Source organism: Cetorhinus maximus, chromosome 7, assembly GCF_964194155.1.
Source record: "Cetorhinus maximus chromosome 7, sCetMax3.hap1.1, whole genome shotgun sequence".
Classification (NCBI taxonomy): domain Eukaryota; kingdom Metazoa; phylum Chordata; class Chondrichthyes; order Lamniformes; family Cetorhinidae; genus Cetorhinus; species Cetorhinus maximus.
Window position 1 is genome coordinate 52,768,766 of NC_135885.1, and position 19,149 is coordinate 52,787,914.

The 19,149-nt window shown below is 43.6% G+C and overlaps 1 protein-coding gene across 6 annotated transcripts in view; it reads right to left on the reverse strand.

Moving 5' to 3' along the window:
• The window catches only part of atm (ATM serine/threonine kinase), a 173,695-nt gene that overhangs the window by 92,653 nt on the left and 61,893 nt on the right, over positions 1-19,149 (reverse strand). For 5 of the 6 annotated variants that reach the window (XR_013577109.1, XM_078545491.1, XM_078545493.1 and 2 more), the window contains 5 exons: positions 17,836-18,000; positions 13,522-13,691; positions 10,836-11,088; positions 9,219-9,337; positions 7,146-7,272 (listed from right to left, as the gene is read on the reverse strand). Coding sequence is in view for 5 of the 6 variants with exons in the window: in XM_078545491.1 (XP_078401617.1) it covers positions 7,146-7,272; positions 9,219-9,337; positions 10,836-11,088; positions 13,522-13,691; positions 17,836-18,000 (834 nt within the window). In the remaining variant the exon portion in view is untranslated. Of the gene's footprint in view, positions 1-7,145; positions 7,273-9,218; positions 9,338-10,835; positions 11,089-13,521; positions 13,692-17,621; positions 17,744-17,835; positions 18,001-19,149 lie in introns of those variants that run through there. The other variant, XM_078545496.1, reaches the window with a different exon arrangement.

The following is a 19,149-nucleotide window of genomic DNA, read 5'->3' on the forward strand; positions in this document are numbered from 1 at the left end:
GTTCTCCCCATGACCCCCTTTGCTCCAACCTGATGCAGCTAAATTCCCTCACCCTGGAATTCTTCTGGTAAATCTCCTATGCCCCCACTCAAGGACGCTTGCATCCTTCCTAATGTGCGGTGACTAGAAGTGGACACAATGGGCCTTAAACTTCCAAACTCCCGTGTGTCGGATTGCAGGGGGGGTACCCCAAAGATGCACTGGGGAAGTTCGTGGGTAGGGTTTGCACGGCAATTACCAAGAAGTGCAAACTTTTCTGGCCAATTGTCCTGCACTGGCAACCATTCAAAAATGTGACTTAAATTGCAAACTTCGGATGGTTCCGACTGGGTTACATCAATAGTTGCCCAGAAAAAATTAGAAGGATTATAACCACTTCTAACTTCTGGGTAACCACTGTACAGGCCCAGACCAATGCCTACGGGTCTCCCCCCACATCCCCAACTCCCAAGGGATTTGCTGCTCTTTCCCCACGAGTCTACCTCCATCCCCCAACTACCTCCTCCGTGGGATTCCTCCACCCCCACTCGACCCCCAGGAGTCTCCCACTAACGCACAACCCCCATGGGAATCCCCCCAGCCACACGGGACTCCTCCCACCACCCCCCACCCCCCCACACAAGGGGCCTGAACCAAGGCCCGACATTCCCCCACCCGCCCCATCTCTCCCTGCCGAGGCCTGACAACCCTCCCCCGCAGGCCCGGCCCGATACCCTCTCCCATCCACCCACCCACCGCCCTCCCCCTCCCTCCGAGGGTTGACACGCCTCCCCCGCAGGCCCAACCCCCGTTTCCCCACCCCTGCCACCCTCTCCCCATCCCCAACCAACACCCTCCACCTCCCATGCCGCCCACACTCCACCTCCCACTACCCCCACTTCTCCCCACTAAGGCCTGGCCTGACCCGATCCGACCCAACCCATGGCCCAAAGCCTCCCAATCTCTGACACTGGCACCCGCCCCCACAATCTCCAATCCACACTCCCTACATCCTATCCACTTAACTTAGACACTTATCTTCTCCCTGGCCTGTCAAGGGGCTTTAAATTTCAATGGACCTTTAAACTTGCCTGGTTTATGGCAGCTAATGCTGTAAAAAGGAGGCATGGCCTCCTTCACTGCGATGCTGGGCTCTGGGGACGCACTGCACTGCCTGGATCTCGCTTGGCCTGAGTCGGTAGGTCGGGTGAGATAGAATCAGAGAAAAATTCAGGTAAGTAATTGGGCAGGGAGCGGCAATCCGATGCTGAATTGCTACTCTGAGGGAGATTAGGCCCAATAACTCTAGTTGTGGCCTAACTAGAGCTTTACAAAGGCTGAGCACAAATTTCCTGCATTTGTGCTAAATAGCTCAATTTACAAAGCCCAAGATTCCATATGCTTTGCTAATTGCTCTCTCAATATGTCCTGCCACTTCAACGACCAGTGCACATGCACCCATAGGTCCCTCTGTCCCTGCACACACTTTAGAAATATGCAATTAAGCATATATTGCCTCTCCCAAAGATTTCTGCCAAAATGTATCACCTCACACTTCTCTGAATAAAATTACATTTGCCACTTCTCTTCCTATTCTACTAACCTATATATTATATAGGCTAGATAGGCAACATCCACTGCATTCCCCTCACCAATTTTTTCTGATACTTCATCAAAAAATTCAATTAGATAAGTCAAACACAATCTGCCTTTTACAAATCAGTGCTGGTTCTCCTTATTTAATTCAAACTTCTCCAAGTGACTATTTTTTTTTACCCCATATTATTATTTCTAAAACCTTACCCACCACTCATGTTAAACTGCCTGGCCTGTAGTTGCTAGGAATGTTGTTACATCCTCTTTTGAACAAGGGAGTCACATCTGCCACTTTCCAATCTTCTGGCACATTCCCTGTATCTAGAGAAGATCAGAAGATTATAGCAAGCCCTTCTGCCATCTCCATCCTCACTTCCCTTAGCAACCTAGAATGCATCCAAACCAGGCGACTTATCCAATATAATTATAGCCATCCTTTCCAGTACATGCTGCCTATCAATTTTCCCCCATCCATTATCTCTACCATCTCTGCTTCTACCGATATTTTGTCAGCATCCTCTTCCTCAGTAAACACCAATACAAAGTACTCATTAGGTCACCTTCTTGGTCCATAATGGGCCCCATCCCATCTCTTATCACCCAGTAACTGGCCAGAATTTAGTCAGTATGGCAGCGTCCTGATGACAGACCTGAAAGCTGAGGGCAACCCCACCTACAGAATATCCAATCAGGAGGGTCCCACCTGAATCTGCAGGGAGGCTGCCAGGGTTTACCAGGTGGTCTCCCAACGTAGCTGACGGATTATCCACAACTGGTAAAATGCCAGCAATGGTGGGAAGAGACCTGTAATTGGTCACTTAAGTAGCTCAATTGGCCTCTGGGCAGGAAGGCCTTTCTCCATCTGCCCCACCACTGGTAAAATGCCATGGTGGTGGGAAGACAATAGGCACTCGATCCCTTGCCTTCTCTCGCATTTTACAGGCCCCACTGCCTCCCAACCCATTTCTACAGTGCTGGTAAAATCTAGCCCACTATTTGCATGCTGGTAGAAGACTTTTTGGTTTCCTTTTATGTTAACAGCCATTCTATTCTCATATTCTCTTTGCCAGTCTTACTTCCCCTCTCAACTGGTTGTTTTTGTTCTGGTTTTTGTTCTTGGTGCCACCCCCACTCAGCAATCGTGACAATGTTTCCAGAGGACAGAATTGCTAGACTGCAGTGACATCCTGCAAACCCCTTTTAACACTGATACCGCAACTGTGATTGTAACAGTCCAAACCAAGTGGCAGCAAGCTGAGCTTGCATTACTTTAGTATGAGCTCCCACTCACACCCAGATGTTGGCTGGCTTCTGCTTGTGCTAAAATGGAAGCTGAGACATGAGCCATCATCTGCTGCTTTATGGATGGGTCTGCAAATTTCTGCATGGCATTGGCCAGCACTGCCACATTGGAGAGGATGGGATTCCAAGCTCTACACAATGTTTATTGCCAAGTTGATGCTGCACTCCTCCTTCCCAGTGACCATGGGTTTTCTGGCGACTTGCCAATATTGAAGAATTGCAATATGCATCCCATGAGCCTTTTCTTGTAGGCTCCCCCACTGAAGTCCGCATCTGAATCCTGTGCAATAGAACATGTGCATGACCTCAACCTCTAGCCAGCTGGCACACTATTCTGTCCTTGTCTCCTGCCCTAGTGCACCCATTCTTGTCCAGTCTCTCACCATCTGCAGGTTTCATCTTTAAGCTATCCTCTATGCAGTGTCAGTATCTGAGCTGGTGGCTGTAAGTCTGAAAGCAAGTGACAGTGTTTCTTCTTCATCACTGTCTTCCTGCTCTTTCACCTCTTGCTCTCCCACTACTGCCTGACCAGTTTGCTATCCTTGGATATCTGAAAGGAGCAAGGCACATGTGTTGGGTTTTGATGAGGGAAGATGGCAAAACAGGGGATGTTTACGTCAACTGCAGCTTGTGAATAAGAGAGTGTGGGATGAGGGGGAAGTGGTTGGGACCCAAGATAGAGGATTACGTATGAATATACTGTCATCTTCAATGATTTCAGCCCAATTGTTGGCTAGGGCCTCAGTCCTGGCTATTTAGACGTTGGCAACTGCTGACTCCTTACTGGGGCCTCAATTTGACTTTCCTGGCTTCCTTCCCATAACCCTTGACTTTTTTGTCATTCAAAAATCTATCTAACTCAGCCTTGAATACATTGAATGACTCAGCCTCCACTGGTCTCTGACGAAGAGAATTCCACAGGCTAACAAACCTTTGAGAGAAAAAACTCTCATCTCAGTCTTCAATGGGAGACCTCTAATTTTTAAACTGTGTCCCCTAGTTGTGGACTTCCCCCACAAGGGGAAACATCCTTTCAGCATCCAGCCTGTCAAATCCCCTCAGAATCTTATATGTTTCAATAAGATCACCTCTCATTCTTCTAAACTCTAATGGTTATAGGTCTAACTTGCTCAACCTTTCCTCATAAGCTAACCACTTCAACCCAGGAATCAGTCAAGTGAACCCTCTCTGAACCGCTTCTAATGTGATTATATCCTAAGTAAAGAGACCAAAACTGTACACAGTATTCCAGATGCGGTCTCACTTATGCCCTGTACAGCTGTAACAACACTTCCCTACTTTTAATACTCAATTTTCCTTACAATAAATGGCAACATTCCATTACCTTCCTAATCACTGCTGTACCTGCATGCTAACTTTTATGTTTCATGTACCAGGACACCCAGATCCCTCTGTACCATAGAGTTCTGCAGTCTCTCTCAATTTAAATAATATACTGCTTTTCTATTCTTCCTGCCAAAGTGGCCCAGTTCACTCTTTCCTACATTATACTCCATCTGCCAAATTTATGCCTACTCACTGAACCTATCTATATCCCTTTGCAGACTCTATATCCTCTTGACAACTTACTTACCAGCCTTTGTGTCATCAGCAAATTTAGCTAGCATATGTTTAGTCCCCTCATCCAAGTCATCAATACAGATTGTAAGTTGAGGCCCCAGCATTGATCCTCGCGGCATTCCACCAGTTACTGCTTGCCAACCCAAAATGAACCATTTATCCCAACTCTCTACTTCCTGTTTGCTAACCAATCATCCACCCATGCTAACATGTTACCCCTTACACCATGAGCTCTTATTTTGTGAAGGAACTTTTGATGTGGCACCTTAGCGAATGCCTTTTGGAAATCCAAGTACATCATGTCTACAGGTTCCCCTTTCTCCACCTTGCTTGCTATTTCCTCAAAGAGCTCTAATAGATTGGTCAAACATGAGTTCTCTTTCACAAAACCATGTTGACTTTGCCTGATTGTATTATGATTTTCTAAATGTCCTGCTATTACCTCCTTAATAATGGATTCTAGCATTTTCCCCTTGACAATTAATCGGCTAGCTGGCTTGCTCCCCTGCTTCCGGTCTCTCCCCTTTCTTGAATAGAAGTGTCACATTTCTGATTTTCCAACCTGCTGGTCTCACCATCAAACTGAATGTGAAATTTTATTGTGTTATTGATCACTGTTGCTTAGAGGCTCCTTTCCTACGAGATCATTAATTAATCCTATTTCATTGCACATTATCAACTCTAAACTAGCCTGCTCCCTGCTTTGCACTAGAACCTATTGCTCCAAGAAGCTGTCCCGAATGTACTCCATGAACTCATCTTCCATGCTACCTTTGCCAATCTGGTTCGTCTAATATATATGAAGATTAAAATCACCCATGAATATTGCAGTACCTTTCTTAGAAGCCCCCATTATTTATTCCTTCATACTCTGTCCTACAGGGTAGCTACTATTAGGGGGCCTATAAACCACTCCCACAAGTGACTTCTTACCTTTGTTATTTTTTATCTCTACCCAAACTGATTCTACATCTTGATCTTCTGAACCAAGGTCATTTCTTACTATTGTACTAATGTCATCCTTACTTAAAAGAGCTACTCCACCACCTTTTCCTAGCTTCCCGTCCTTCTAAAATATCAAATACCCTTGAATATTTAGATCACAGCCTTGGTCACCTTGCAACCACATCTCAGTAATGACTATCATGTCATACAGTTTTAATCTATTTGAGCTATCAATTCATCTTTTTTGTTATGAATGCTGCTTGCATTCAGACATAGAGTCTTTAAGTCTGTTTTTGTACCATTCTTGCAAACTTTGACCTTTTTGCTGGTACACTCTTAAGTTTGTGCTCTGTCCTTTCCTGGTTATCATTATCCATATAGCTACCCTGTCCATTGCCTTGTCCTTTCTCCTTAATTTACCATATCTCTCCTCACATGATCCCTCCCCCCATACCATTTAGTTTAAAGCCCTCTCCACCATCTTAGTTTTATGACTCACCAGAACATTTGGCTCAACATGGTTCAAGTGAAGACCATCCCAACAATGCAACTCTCACTTTACCCAGTACTGGGGTCAGTGCCCCATGAATCAAAACCCATTTCTTCCACACCAACCGTTGTGCCACATGTTTAACTCTCTAATGTTAGTTATTCCAAGCCAATTTGCTGATGGCGCAGGCAGTAATCCAGAGCTCATTACCTTTGTGGTTATGTTTTTTAATTTAGCCCCTAGCTGCTCATAATCCCCAAGCAGCTGGATCCTCCCCCACCCACTACAAGTTCCCCTCCAGTCCTGAGCAGATGGCAAGTGGTAGGCAAGTGATGGGGGTGTGATGCATTGAACAGTGCAAGTCTAGTGGTGCAATTAATGGGATTTGGCATTTGAAGATGAATTCACTGACCATGAGCATTTGTGAGAGGTGATTGATCTTCCTGGGGCACGGCATCCAGGTCCACAGGGTGAGGGTCCTGGCATTGACCTCCAAAGCTATCTACCCCATTGTCTTTGCAGTTGTCTGGAGAGCCTCCTGACTCTCTGTATATAGACAGGAGGACAGAGTTCCTCTATCTCCTTCACCAAGGCATCCAGGTCAGCATCAGACAACCTTGGTGCATGTCCTCCTCTGCTTTATTGTGCAAAGTTCTTCTTGCTCACACTCTCTTATACAACCATTTCAAGCACTTGTTCCAGCCAGTATGCACTTCTCCTTTAAGAGGTAAAGACTGGTTTTCATTGGTGCAATGTCATACAAATTTGGGCCCCCTACTAAGGAGTGCAGCCATTTATCAGCTCATTTAGCTCTGGCTGCACACAGCTATCATCATGCAAATCAGCAGGCAGCATGAAATTTGGGCACTGCCTTCAGCAGAAACAACTGGAACGGGTTAATTACACCTTGCAATATATGAATCTTTTTTAGGGTTCAATTCAATTTCGAAGCCATGGAATTTGTCTTCTTAACTAAAGGACTGTTCAAAATTGGTGAGAAAGATGGGGATGTTAGGAAGGATCTTATTAGAATATCCTACCTAACCAGCTAAAGAGAGGTGCGACTGTGAAAAATATCAACACATACCTTGCTTCCCCTTCAAAACTGTGAAATAAAATAGGTTGTCACTTTCTTACTTTAAGGACCAGGGCACAGAAAATATCTTCAAAAACTTCCCAACACTGCTCATGCCACCTTTATTTCGTCTATTAGCAAAAATAAGTGCAAAATATAGGCGAACAAGAAACTTACTGGGTTTTTTGAAAGAATTGCAACAAGTGACTTAAACTTCTCTTTGTGGCAGCTACTAATGTATTCTAATGTAGCTCTGATCACAGGCGATGGGAAATAAGGTGGGTTGGGAGCAGGATCCATTGCCCTGTATAGAGATGGAAAAATACATTTTTAGTACATATACCCTGCTGTAGAAAAATACAGCTATGATTTAAGCATATAAAAATTTTGCAAATAATCCAATGTGGGACATACAGAATAATAAAATGATCAGATTTCTTGTTTCCTCATCCAAACAGTTGCAGGCCTATATGCAAGCTATGTCCAATCTTAGCTTGGACACCATTCGCAGTATCTTGAACTGGTAAGAGTTAAAACTGATGGGGCAGAATTTTACGGCCCCGTTTCAGCGGGGACGGGCCGGAAAATGCAGCGGGCTGTTATAAATCCCATTAACGACAGCGGGAACGTAAAACCCCGCTGTCGTAAAATTCTGCCCATGATGCTCATTTCAAGCTATTTACATATCTTGCTGGCCAACAAATATTCAAGGGAGTAGTGGGTAAAATCAATAATTTAGACTGTTTGACCTCTCCCACAAATTTAAAGCTGCAAAATAAACTAAGAAAGCTTTGTGCACAGATTAGGAAATAAAAAAGTTCTATTTAAATTCACATACAGAAATACAACTAAAAACATTTCTTGTTATACCCTGCATAACTCTATGCTCTACTCAATAAACCTAGTGGTTTGTAGAACAAATACAGTGACTGACACTGAAGAATCAAATAAAAGCCAGTCAGATTTCTTAACCAAAAATTTTCTTAGCTCTGAAAATTCTGCCAGTCAGGGCCATTTTCAGTTCTCATCCTATTTTCAGCAGCAGTGTGCCTTTCAGCTCAATCTTCCAGAAAGCATTGAATTAAGAACCTGCCTTCGGGATTGTGGTCCAATTAGCGATGGCAGGAGGACTGAGGAGGCAAGGGTTCAATTCAGCATGCCCCACTGCAAAGCTGGCCAGCAGCAATCACTGTGTCTGCAGTGAGAGTGCTGCTGAGAATGCAGCAGGAGAGGGAGGATGCAAGAGAGGTGTGAGGGTGATGCGAGCAGCTACAGCTGCATTACTCCTAGCACTATCAGAGACAAAAGTATCAAGGAACTACTCACACAATGGCAAGGCTCTGCCAGTGGAAGACCTCCATTGGAAGACCACCTTGCCATTTTTTGCCATTGCTGATACATGGGATGCTGGCTCAGCCAGCATTTATTGCCCATCCCCAATGCCCTTGTTCAGAAGGCATTTAAAAGTCAATCACATTGCTGTGGGTCTGGACATGTATAAGGACGGCAGATTTCCTTCCTTAACGAAGTGGACTGATGTGGACATTAGTGGACTAGACATTAGTGAACCAGATGGATTTTCATGACAGCTGGCAATGGTTTCACGGTCGTCATTAGTCTTTTAGTTCCAGATTTTTATTGGATTCAAATTCCACCATCTGCCGTGGTGGGGTTCGAACCCGAGTCCCCAGAGCATTACCCCTGGGTTTTCAGATTACAGGTCCAGTGACAATACCACTACGCCACCACTTGGTGCTCATGCGATGCTGGTAAAATTGCAATGTTGGTGGAACACTGCAGTTACTTGCCTAATTATCCATTGACTTGCTTCCACTGCCGAGTGGGTTGCCATCAGCACACTCAGCCTGTTCCTGGGCAAAACAGCTGGAGGCAGGAACATGTCAGTAAACCGACGCAACATATTTTTTCTAATTCTGCTCGCTCCCCTGCTTCCAAACCCACCTGGTAAAATACGCGCCCCCCCGCCCCCCCAATCTTAATTTGGCACAAAATACAAAATAAAAATAAAATAACTATGTTGAAAAAAACAAGTGAGCCACATGGATGCAATCACTTGAGATACCACTATAGTTTCATAAGAAACACATGCAACTTAAGTATGTTCATGTTATTTTGTTTATAAAAATACAATCTTCATGCAGGAACAGATGGCACTCTGGGGATGTAGGTAACCTAATACCCTGGTCTCATTACTAATGAATGGCTTCAAATCTCCTTTAATTTTCTTACCCAGAAAACTTTACCAACTCTATGCCATATCCTGCATCTTGGTCGGGAGAGTCGTACAGAGTATTAAGCAGCTCTACAACAATTTCTGGTAAGCTGTTGTGGCTCAAAAGGTCAATTTGCTTTTATAAAAAAGAGAGAAATCCAACGTCAAACAATATTTCAAAAATTATGTTTTTACACCAAACACACTCAAAGCAAATAAGATTGTTTTCCCGAAAGAAAATTACATTGAATGGCTTCACCACATCTAATACTTCTTGAAATATTTCCTGTTTTCCATGATGAATGAAAATAAGTCAATATGGGTCAGTAACAATATATTAAATATAGATTGTTTGAACCTGCAAACTCCCAGAGTTTATTACAGTCAGAACAAAGATAGGGAGAGATAAACGTACTTCTATGCATAAACTGCCACACATCATCACACTGCAACACAGATTTAAAGGGTAAAGATTCATATTGTTAGTGAATTACCAATTTCAACTGGAGACTGAGAAGCAGAGTCAATGTTATTTTTATTCAGAACTCTAGATGCAAGACAAAGGGTACTAGTAACATCAATGCTGGAAAAAACTTCCATGAGCGAAATGCATTTACGATAAAGGTCTGCAGGTTTATCTAGCAAGTACCCTTGTGATACAGAGCAGAAGGTCACAGGCTTAATCCCCTGTCCATGTAGAGTTAGTTTCTATTATGTAGCACGTTAATACAAGTGGCCTCACTTACCCTGGGTTAGGCGGTGGGAAACACCAAAGAAAATGTGGTTACCATACTTTATCACTATCCAGTGATCACTACTGGAAGTGGGCCAAATGGATGCCAGGTGAAAACCACACCAGGCTGCAATCCATGTATGGCTTATACTTAATAACAACTTGACTATGCATCAGGATGCATCCAGCACCCATATGGTATACTAAGAAGGTGTCAATACGTTTTGGAAAGCAAGGGGTGGAGGAAAAGAAAATTGGCAAGAAAAAAAAATTCAAGAGAGGAGGATGTTCATACGCAGTGAATAGGTGATAAGCCTACAGAATGAGGGAAGCAGGGGGAGAAAAGAAATTGCAGTTTTGAGATGTTGCAATGAGAGATGTTCGACATGTCTTAATGCAAACATAGTCAGGATGCAGGGAAGTGTGTGTAGAAAGGTGTATTTGGAGTTTTGGATAAACAAGAGGGAGGAAACAAATACAACATTGAATTATAAGCAGTGTTTTGCCTTCAGCTTGTGGTCAAAAGGAAAAAACTGAACAAACCGAAATTCTATGCAGGTTAAGGAAAATCCATGAAGGAAAAAAGTGTTGGTTTTAAACCTGAGTATAATGCACCATTCCAATCTCCTAAACCTCCCAGGTCTCCCTGTAGTAGGATCACCGAAAGAAAGACTTACACTGGCACAAGAGAATTCCAAGCTTCAATTAATTTTTTCTTTAGTAGCTCAGGGTGACCCACCTCAAACAAAAACAGAATTACCTGGAAAAACTCAGCAGGTCTGGCAGCATCGGCGGAGAAGAGTTGACGTTTCGAGTCCTCATGACCCTTCAACAGAACTGGGTTCCATTTCATTGGTAAACACAGCACACTCCAAAAGAGGTATATACTAGTTAATCTCACCTGCTTCCCTAAGCAATCGTCCTCCTTCAACATGTCGAACACCTTTGATGCATTTTCCCTTTGCTGTGCCATATCACCATCAGATCCATTCTTATCTTGATATGCAAAGCATGGGAGGATGTAAGCCATGATCTTTGGAAGGCAATCAGCAAGCAATTCTTTCCAGTTCCCCTTAATGCATGCAGCAATTGATTTCACTTCTTCCAATTTACCATTAACCATCAGGTGTGGTACAAGAATTTTGTAATAGGACCTAGAACACATCACCAGCAAAAATTAGGTCACTAAATTTGTTCTTATATCAGCATTAAAAATCCATACTCATAAAACAGGCATGCACGTTATCTCTTTGCAATTGTAGGAATCACTATCTGGGCTAGATCATTTTAATTATTTCTTGGCCATGTGTACAGCTCATTTTGTTTGGGGAATTTAGTACTCATTTTGTACTGAAAAGGTGAAGAATGTTAGTACTGGGAAGCAGCAAACATTTCCATTCCTCACTCTGTCAGTATCAATCACTCTCACCTCAGACATTGTACTTAGGTGCATAACAAAGCTTAGTTTACTCTGCCCCTTCAATGTGCCTTAGCTCCAACATTAAAAGAACATTTCCTGAGGTAGCAGTGTGGATATTTTCATGCCCCAAATCAGCAATCCTGTGATCTCTAAGTAAGACTGCAAATTTGGGGCGATTTTGTGCTGTGGGTGCATGCCCACTAGAAAACTTACACATCCTTACATGCAACAGATAAGTGAATATATTGGGTCTGGTCCAGAAATGTTAATCTGTCTTTTCTCTTCATAGGAACTAGCAGACCGCTGTGTGTTTCCAGCATTTTCTGCTTTCGTCAGAGATTTTATCCCATCTGTCTGAACTGGATTTGGACAAAGGCTCCAGGCAAGGAGAAAAAAAAACATATAATCCTAATTTTTTTTCTTTGATATTGTTTACAAAATGCTGGGAACACCATACAGTCACTGACCTATTTACTGCAAGTGTTTGAATAGTCTTCAATTTTCACATTTCAGATGTAGATTTGAGAGTACTGAAACTGTCAAAGACATCCACAAATGATAATGCTCAAGAGTTCAATAATCAATAAAATGATGAATTGTTTGGATCTTTACAACTGATGATTTGGCAGGTATTGATGCGAATTAAGTTTGGCCAGAACATGTTAAGGGAAACATCAATAGAAGAAGTGGGTTTGAGGTAGTTTCATGGTAAACACTATCCTTAGGTCTTCCACATCATTAATTTTTAGCAGCACATGACGTTGGAGGGATACCTTCCAGAAAATGGAAACAGAGGAGGGATTTACCAGCATCTTGGAGTCAGGTAGGCTGGGAATTTTGCACCAGGAGAATGATTGCAAGTTTCCCAACGGCTTTCCGTCTCAGAGCACGAGGTCAATAGACAGGCAACCAACTGGAAGATTTGAACAGAAATGCTACTTAACATGGAGCCCATGCACCACTATATGTGTTAGCACCATGTCGCATCAGATGAGGCAGCCACAAAGCAAGAGAATGGAGCTGCACATGATTTCAAAACTTTTTATTGCATACTGGTAACAAATGGCAAGGTTGCTGTAATGCCATGTCAGGGGCTTGCCATGGTGTCATGATATCATGTAAGCTGATATTTCTAGTAGTGCTCCAACTGATACATTGGCAACTGCACCTCTGATAAATGATGGCAGCTCCATTGCGACCCAACCCCTCCTGCTGCTTGAATCTCAGCAACACTCCCACTGGTGACAGTGCAGACTGCCAGCTGCCCTTGCAATAGGCAGCACTGTACCCACCTCCTGCCTCCTGAGCCTGCTCACCACTCATAATTGGACAGCGAATGCAGAGGTGGCTTATGATTTGGTCACCTCGTGTAAAATTAGAGATGGTCCACTACGGCAGTGAGTAGGGTTGGGACCCAGAAATGGTCCCACTTCCCAAATATCGTCAAAGCTGGGAAGATTCAGCATTTACATTGCACAGACATTAGGCAAGGGGGTCCTTGGGAAACAAGTACAGTAGATGGCATAGTATTCCTCAATTTGACATTTTAAAATACTAAATGAGGACAGCTTTTCATTGAACAACGTTCTCTTTACTCAAACAGGATTAATGGATGGTAACTTGTCCCTTTTACAAAAGGTGCAGTGAAAATCCTTAGACAACACCTTCCGAATCCACGACCACTACCACCTAGGAGGACAAGGGCAGCAGATAGATAGGAACACCACCACCTGGAAGCTCCCCTCCAAGTCACTCACCATCCTGACTTGGAAATATATCACCGTTCCTTCACTGTTGCTGGGTCAAAATCCTGGAACCCCCTTCCTAACAGCACTGTGGGTGTACCTACACCACATGGAATGCAGCGGTTCAAGAAGGCAGCTCACCACCGCCTCTCAAGGGCAAATAGGGATGGGCAATAAATGCTGACCCAGCCAGCGAAGCCCACATCCCGTGAATGAATAAAAAAAAATTTCAACACTGCTGATCATAACAGTGATTAAAGTAATACTTTCTCCTCTTATACTAATAATCAGTTATTATAGGAACATTCAACACATTCTGTCATCAGCTGCAACATCTATTAAATGTGTTCAAGTACTATGTAAAGATGAAAACCTTCATAGAATCCTACTGTGACTTGGAGAGAAGGTAACACTCCATTTACCTGTAAAATTCTTCCAGATTAGAACAGTTCAATAGGACATAAGGAAACGCAGGCAAGTTGTAGCTCGAATCAGCCATTCTCAGCCATTCATGGATAAGGTAATCCAAATGGGAAACCATGAAGCTTTCCAAACTACGATACGTCAAACACTTCGACACAGTCTCAAGAATCTAATTAAAGTTAACAAGTAGGCCATGAAAGTGCGTTACACGTATTATGTAAACAACATGAGGTTATGGACAACAAAACATAATTCAGTATTTGAGTGTTAGATTGTGAAATGCTGGTTACCATAAATTAATTATACAATTTCAGGAATTGGTTGTTTGTGCATCACTGAAAACAAAACATTTTGTTCAGTTCCACTCAACTGAAATTACTATTTTTTTTACTTTAGTTTAAAAACAACCTAAAATCTCCAGTCTAAAAAATGCACTTAATTCAAACTTACATATACTCAGGCTTACTTTCTACAAGGGAAGCAGAGAAGGAGGTCGAGCGGGGCAAGATGGTGAACGACTGAAGAGCCATGGTGGATAGCTCCAACAACATGCTGTTGTGCTCAGCATTAATGGGCCACAATCGCCCACCGCAGCTCAAGTGATTGCTGTACCCCTATCCCTTGAGGCAATCAAATCAGGTGGAGTTGGTGGTGGTTGTTTTTAGGTGGGGATTTCTTTTGGTTGCAGGTTGGGAGTCCAGGCCTGTCATAGTGTGAATCTGAGTGCAGGCTGGTTGGAAGCCACAGGGAGTGGGGGGTAGGACTTGCCCTGGGAGCTGCTCTTTGGAGTAGAGGCCTTTCTTTCTAGCAAGCAGGGGAGCTGCTCTCCTGACATTGCACACCCAGCTGAAGCTGCCTCACTGATTAACCAGAGGATGCGTGTTTTCCAATGTTGTTTTTAGAGCTGAGCGAGGGCATCTAGTGTCATAGTGGGGGGGGCGGGGGGTCATTATTTTGGGGGGAAATTTGCTGTGGAGGGTTTACCGGGAGGGATTGATTTGCTGTCTAAGGGATGTATTTGGTGAGCTTTAGTGCTGTGGTGGGCTTTATTGGGAGGATTTAGTGCTGTGAAGTGGTGGGGTTTTTGGGGGAGCATTTAGAACTGTGGCGAGGTTTATTGAAGGATTAGTGGGGGATTAGTACTGTGGTTAAGGGGAGTTAGTGCTGTGGTGAGGAGCTTTTAGTGCTGTGACAGGGGCTTACTGAGGTGGTTTAGTATTGAGGTGTGGGTTTTACTGAGGGGGTTAAATTGCTCAGGTGGTGAGCTAGTGAGGGGGTTTAATTTAGCTTATTTAATTTGCCGAGGCAAGGACTCCATCAAGGCGGATTAGCGGCTAGGCTGGGTTTCGGCAGCAGGCACTGGAGGTGGGGGTCTGGCTGCTGTGGGATAGGCCAGGGAAAAGCACATCTGGAAGACAAGGTTACGTCTACATCTGTGGTGATCTGGTTTGTGCCGGTCAGTGCCTTTCAACATTAACAACAACAACATCAAGGATTAATGGGTAAGGCAGTAAACTTGACACAAAATCTGGAGTGGAGTCCCGTTAGGTGGTTGGTGTTTCCCTCAAGTTAGCACCTTCCAAAAAATCCTGCAACCAAAAGGCCCCAGACTTATAAGCTTTCAGCTTTTTTCTGGATACTAGCATACAAGGTCGAGAAGAGGGTACAGATGCTAGGCAAGTTGGCACCTCCTAAAACCATGCCTTGGCTAAGCAGCAAACGAAGAAAGGTAACCTTTTGGCTTGGAAGCTAGAATGTGAGGACTATGTGCCCTGGAAACTCATATTCCACAGCAAGTGTACACAAGACGGCCCTGATTAACCGTGAGCAACACAAGCTAGGTGTTGACATTACTGCTCAACAAGAAACCAGATCAGCCAACACAGGCTCTATTTTTGAGGCTAATTACACTTTCTACTGGCCTGGAAAGAATGCTGAAGGACAAAATGAGAATAGTGCACACTTTGCAGTGAGCAACCAGCTGACACAGTCAATTGAGTCGCCAGGAGAAACTTCGGAGTGCCTCATTTCCCTGTGGCTAACATCTGATGGAGGTGCAGTCAGTATCATATATGCTTATACACCAACTCTATATACCAGCATCTGAAACAATTTCCTACGTGGCATTCTGAGGAACATTCCAAATGGTGAGGCTATTCATCCTGGGTGACTTCGATGCATGTGTTGGGGCAGGCAGTGATTCATTACCAACGTACCTTGGTTGTCATGTATGAGCAAGACCAACAACCACAGACAATGCCTTCTCGAGCTTTGTGCCCTGAATGAACTCTGCATCACCAACAGGGATAGCCACAAGGTGTCATAGCATCACCAAAGGTCTGGGCATTGGCACCAACTAGACCAAGTCATCACTAGAAGGCGCGATCTGCCCGGTGTTCTCCACACCTGCACCTACCACAGCACAGATTGTGACACCGACCACTCACATCAGAAGCAGAGTGAAAGTGCACCCCTCACAGTTCCAAACTTGACAGTCCACTACACATCAACATCCCTTGCACAAGTAATGATGCCGAATACCAACACTTCGCAGTCTTGCTAGAACAATAGGTATCGATGAACTTAGTGACTTCCAAACTTCAATCATCTATGAAGCAGCAGAAGCATCACTTGATAAAGGTGGAGCCCGAGACAAGGACTTGTTTATGATCTACACAGCTGAGATGACATTGGTCTTTGCACAACATAAATCCAACAACTAAAACACTGTACGATCTGAAAATGGCCAAGGCAGCCATGCAAAAGATAGGGTGATACTGTGTAAATAAACACTGGATCAACTTATGTCAAGAAATTCCAACCAGCTGTGACAAGGGAAAGCTATGAGCTATGCATGCGGGTGCTTGGTCCTACCATCACTGAAGTTGCCCCCACGCTGAAGTCAGCAGATGATGAAGTACTTATCAACAGAAGTAAACAAATGTCCTGCTGGGCTGAACACAGCTGTGAGCTGTACTCCTGTGAGACAGACATCTCCCAATGTTTGACCCTTTCCCGCAACTTCCTGTCATGGACGAGTTGATGAAGAACCCTCATCATGTGAGCTTGAGAAGGCCATAGACTGCTTAGCGAACAGAAAGACACGCGGCAAGGATAGAATCCCAGCCAAACTGCTCAAGCACAGAAAGTCCCATCTATTGAAACACCTTTAGGACCTTTTCTTTCTCTGCTGGAAAGTAGGCTCTGTTCCAGGGAAGATGTGTGGTGCAAAAATTAATCACAATATACAAAAACAAAGGCGGCCGAGGGAACTGCAACAACTACAGGGGCATCTCATCCCTTAGTGTCACAGGGAAGGCTTTTGCTAGGGTCATATTTTAAAACTCCATCTACTTGCAGACCGAGTGCACCCGGAAGCACAGTGCAATTTCTGTGCTAGCAGATCTACTGTGGACATGATCTTCTCTGTATCTTTACCAGCTACAAGAGAAGGGTAGGGAACGGGGTATACCCTCTTTACCTTACTTTTGTAGGTCTCACTAAGGCATTCAGCAGGGCAGGACTCAACAAGATTTTGGGGAAAATTTGCTGGCCACCAAAGATCCTCAGTCTCATCCACTCCTTCCATGACAACATGCACTGCACAGTATAGTTTGATGGCTCCACTCCCAACATTTTCAGGATGAAGAATGGAGTGAAACAGGGCTGTGTCCTACACTCTTTGGCATCTTCTTCTCCATGCTGCTGACTTTTGCCTTCCCTGCAGGTATGGAAGGAGTCCATTTGCATACTATGTCAGACAGCAAGCTCTACAATCTATTAAGAATGAAAGTGAAGTCAAAAATATATCACGTCCTGATCAGAGAACTCCTCAACACTGATGATGCTGCGCTCGTTGCCCAGACAGAAATATAGCTGCAAGAGCTCATGGACTGTCTCTCCCATGCCTGTAACTTGTTCTCCCTCACTATAAGCACCAAGAAAACTGTGATCATGGAACAAGGTGTTGCATCTCCACCCCGATCACACTAAATAATACCCTGCTGGAAGTGGTTGGCAAATTCTGCTACCTCGGGTGCATGATGACAGGCAATCTGTCCCTTGATGCATGGAGGAAAGCAGCTAACAGCTTTCACTACTCATTAAATGTGCATGGATCACATTTTCACGCAGTTTTGAAAGGGCACTCAATGCAAACAAATGTGCTGTCTTGTAAGCTGAGTAGGTTCGAATTGATGAAAGGGTTCATGTGCCTTAGTACTGGAAAACAGAATCAAATGAGAAAGTAAGCATCACCATACAATCATCTGCAGTTCAAAAAAAAGCTAGCAACAATTTAATCTCATAATTACTTTTTTAACAAGTGTAGGATCCAGTTTGTTCTCCTTTAATGACTGGCAAATTGCAAATAGGGCCTGCTTTTCGCAAATGGGACTACAGCACATGATCAGTGAAATCACTGTAAGCAATGTGGCTTTTCTGTTGCACTTCTCATCCTGGAGTTCCTCTGCACTATTCTGAAGAAAGATTAAAAAGTTTAAACAAGGAGACTGTACTTTAAACATTAATACATAGACATAGATACACAAGATAACTTGCATTTATATAGCAGAGCTAACACATAAGTCACAGAGATACACAGAAAAAAAGTGGACACCAAGCTAAAGAAGGAGATATTAGGGGAGGTGACCAAAAGTTTGGTCAAAGAGCTGCATTTTAAGGTGCCGTAAAAAGAGGAGATTGAGGCGGAGAGGCAGGCTGGGGAAGCACAAAATCTTGGAGTCAGAGGAATGGAAAGTTTGAACGGGAAAGCTGTAGCTCTGGGGAAAGCTAAATAGATAGGGAAAAACTAGGTCATGGAGGCAGTTAAACACAAAGATGGAAATTTTAAAATTGAGATGCTGGGAAATCCAATTATAGGCCACTGAAGATAGGAGTGAGAACAAAGGAGAGCTGCTGTTGGGTGGGGGGTGGCGGGAAGAGAAAACTCTGATGCTATTAACACATTGGAGTGTTTGGCTGGAAGAGAATGAAATAAACTACTCGATTACCACAAAAAAATCTCACAAACAGAGCTGATCTGACTTGTTCTGCCTTCCTGCTTAAAGGGAACCTTAATTGCTACAGTTCAGTTCACAGATACGGTGTGTTGCTTCATGGATACTTTACATATTAAAGTACCATCTGAGATGTCATGTTATCTGGCCTTTTAAAAGTAAGAGTCAAGATACCATCTACGGTTGCACATAGCAAATTAAGTGTACTCTTCAGATGGAATGGGGTTAGAGTAGGAAGAATAATTAGATCAGACAGTGCCACTGTTGGGAGGGAAGTTATAATTACAATGCAATGCGTTTTCTTAAGCACTTCCATGGTAAAGGTGGAGTCATGAATTCATTACAAAGTTAACAGTAAGTGCTACAGGCATAAGATTTATAATATATTACAGATTTTCTAAAATGTTATTCAATAATTCAAAACCTTTTCAATTAACCATGGAATTTTGTTTGAAAAAATGTTTTTTTTACAAAAATTCTGTGTCAATTTTCCCCTTTTGCCCTTCCCATGGAGGCATTCACACTTTAGTTGAAAACATCACACAAGTGACAATTATTCATGAGTACACTTAAGACAGTGAGTCTTGGTGTGCTTTCCAACTGCAAGGG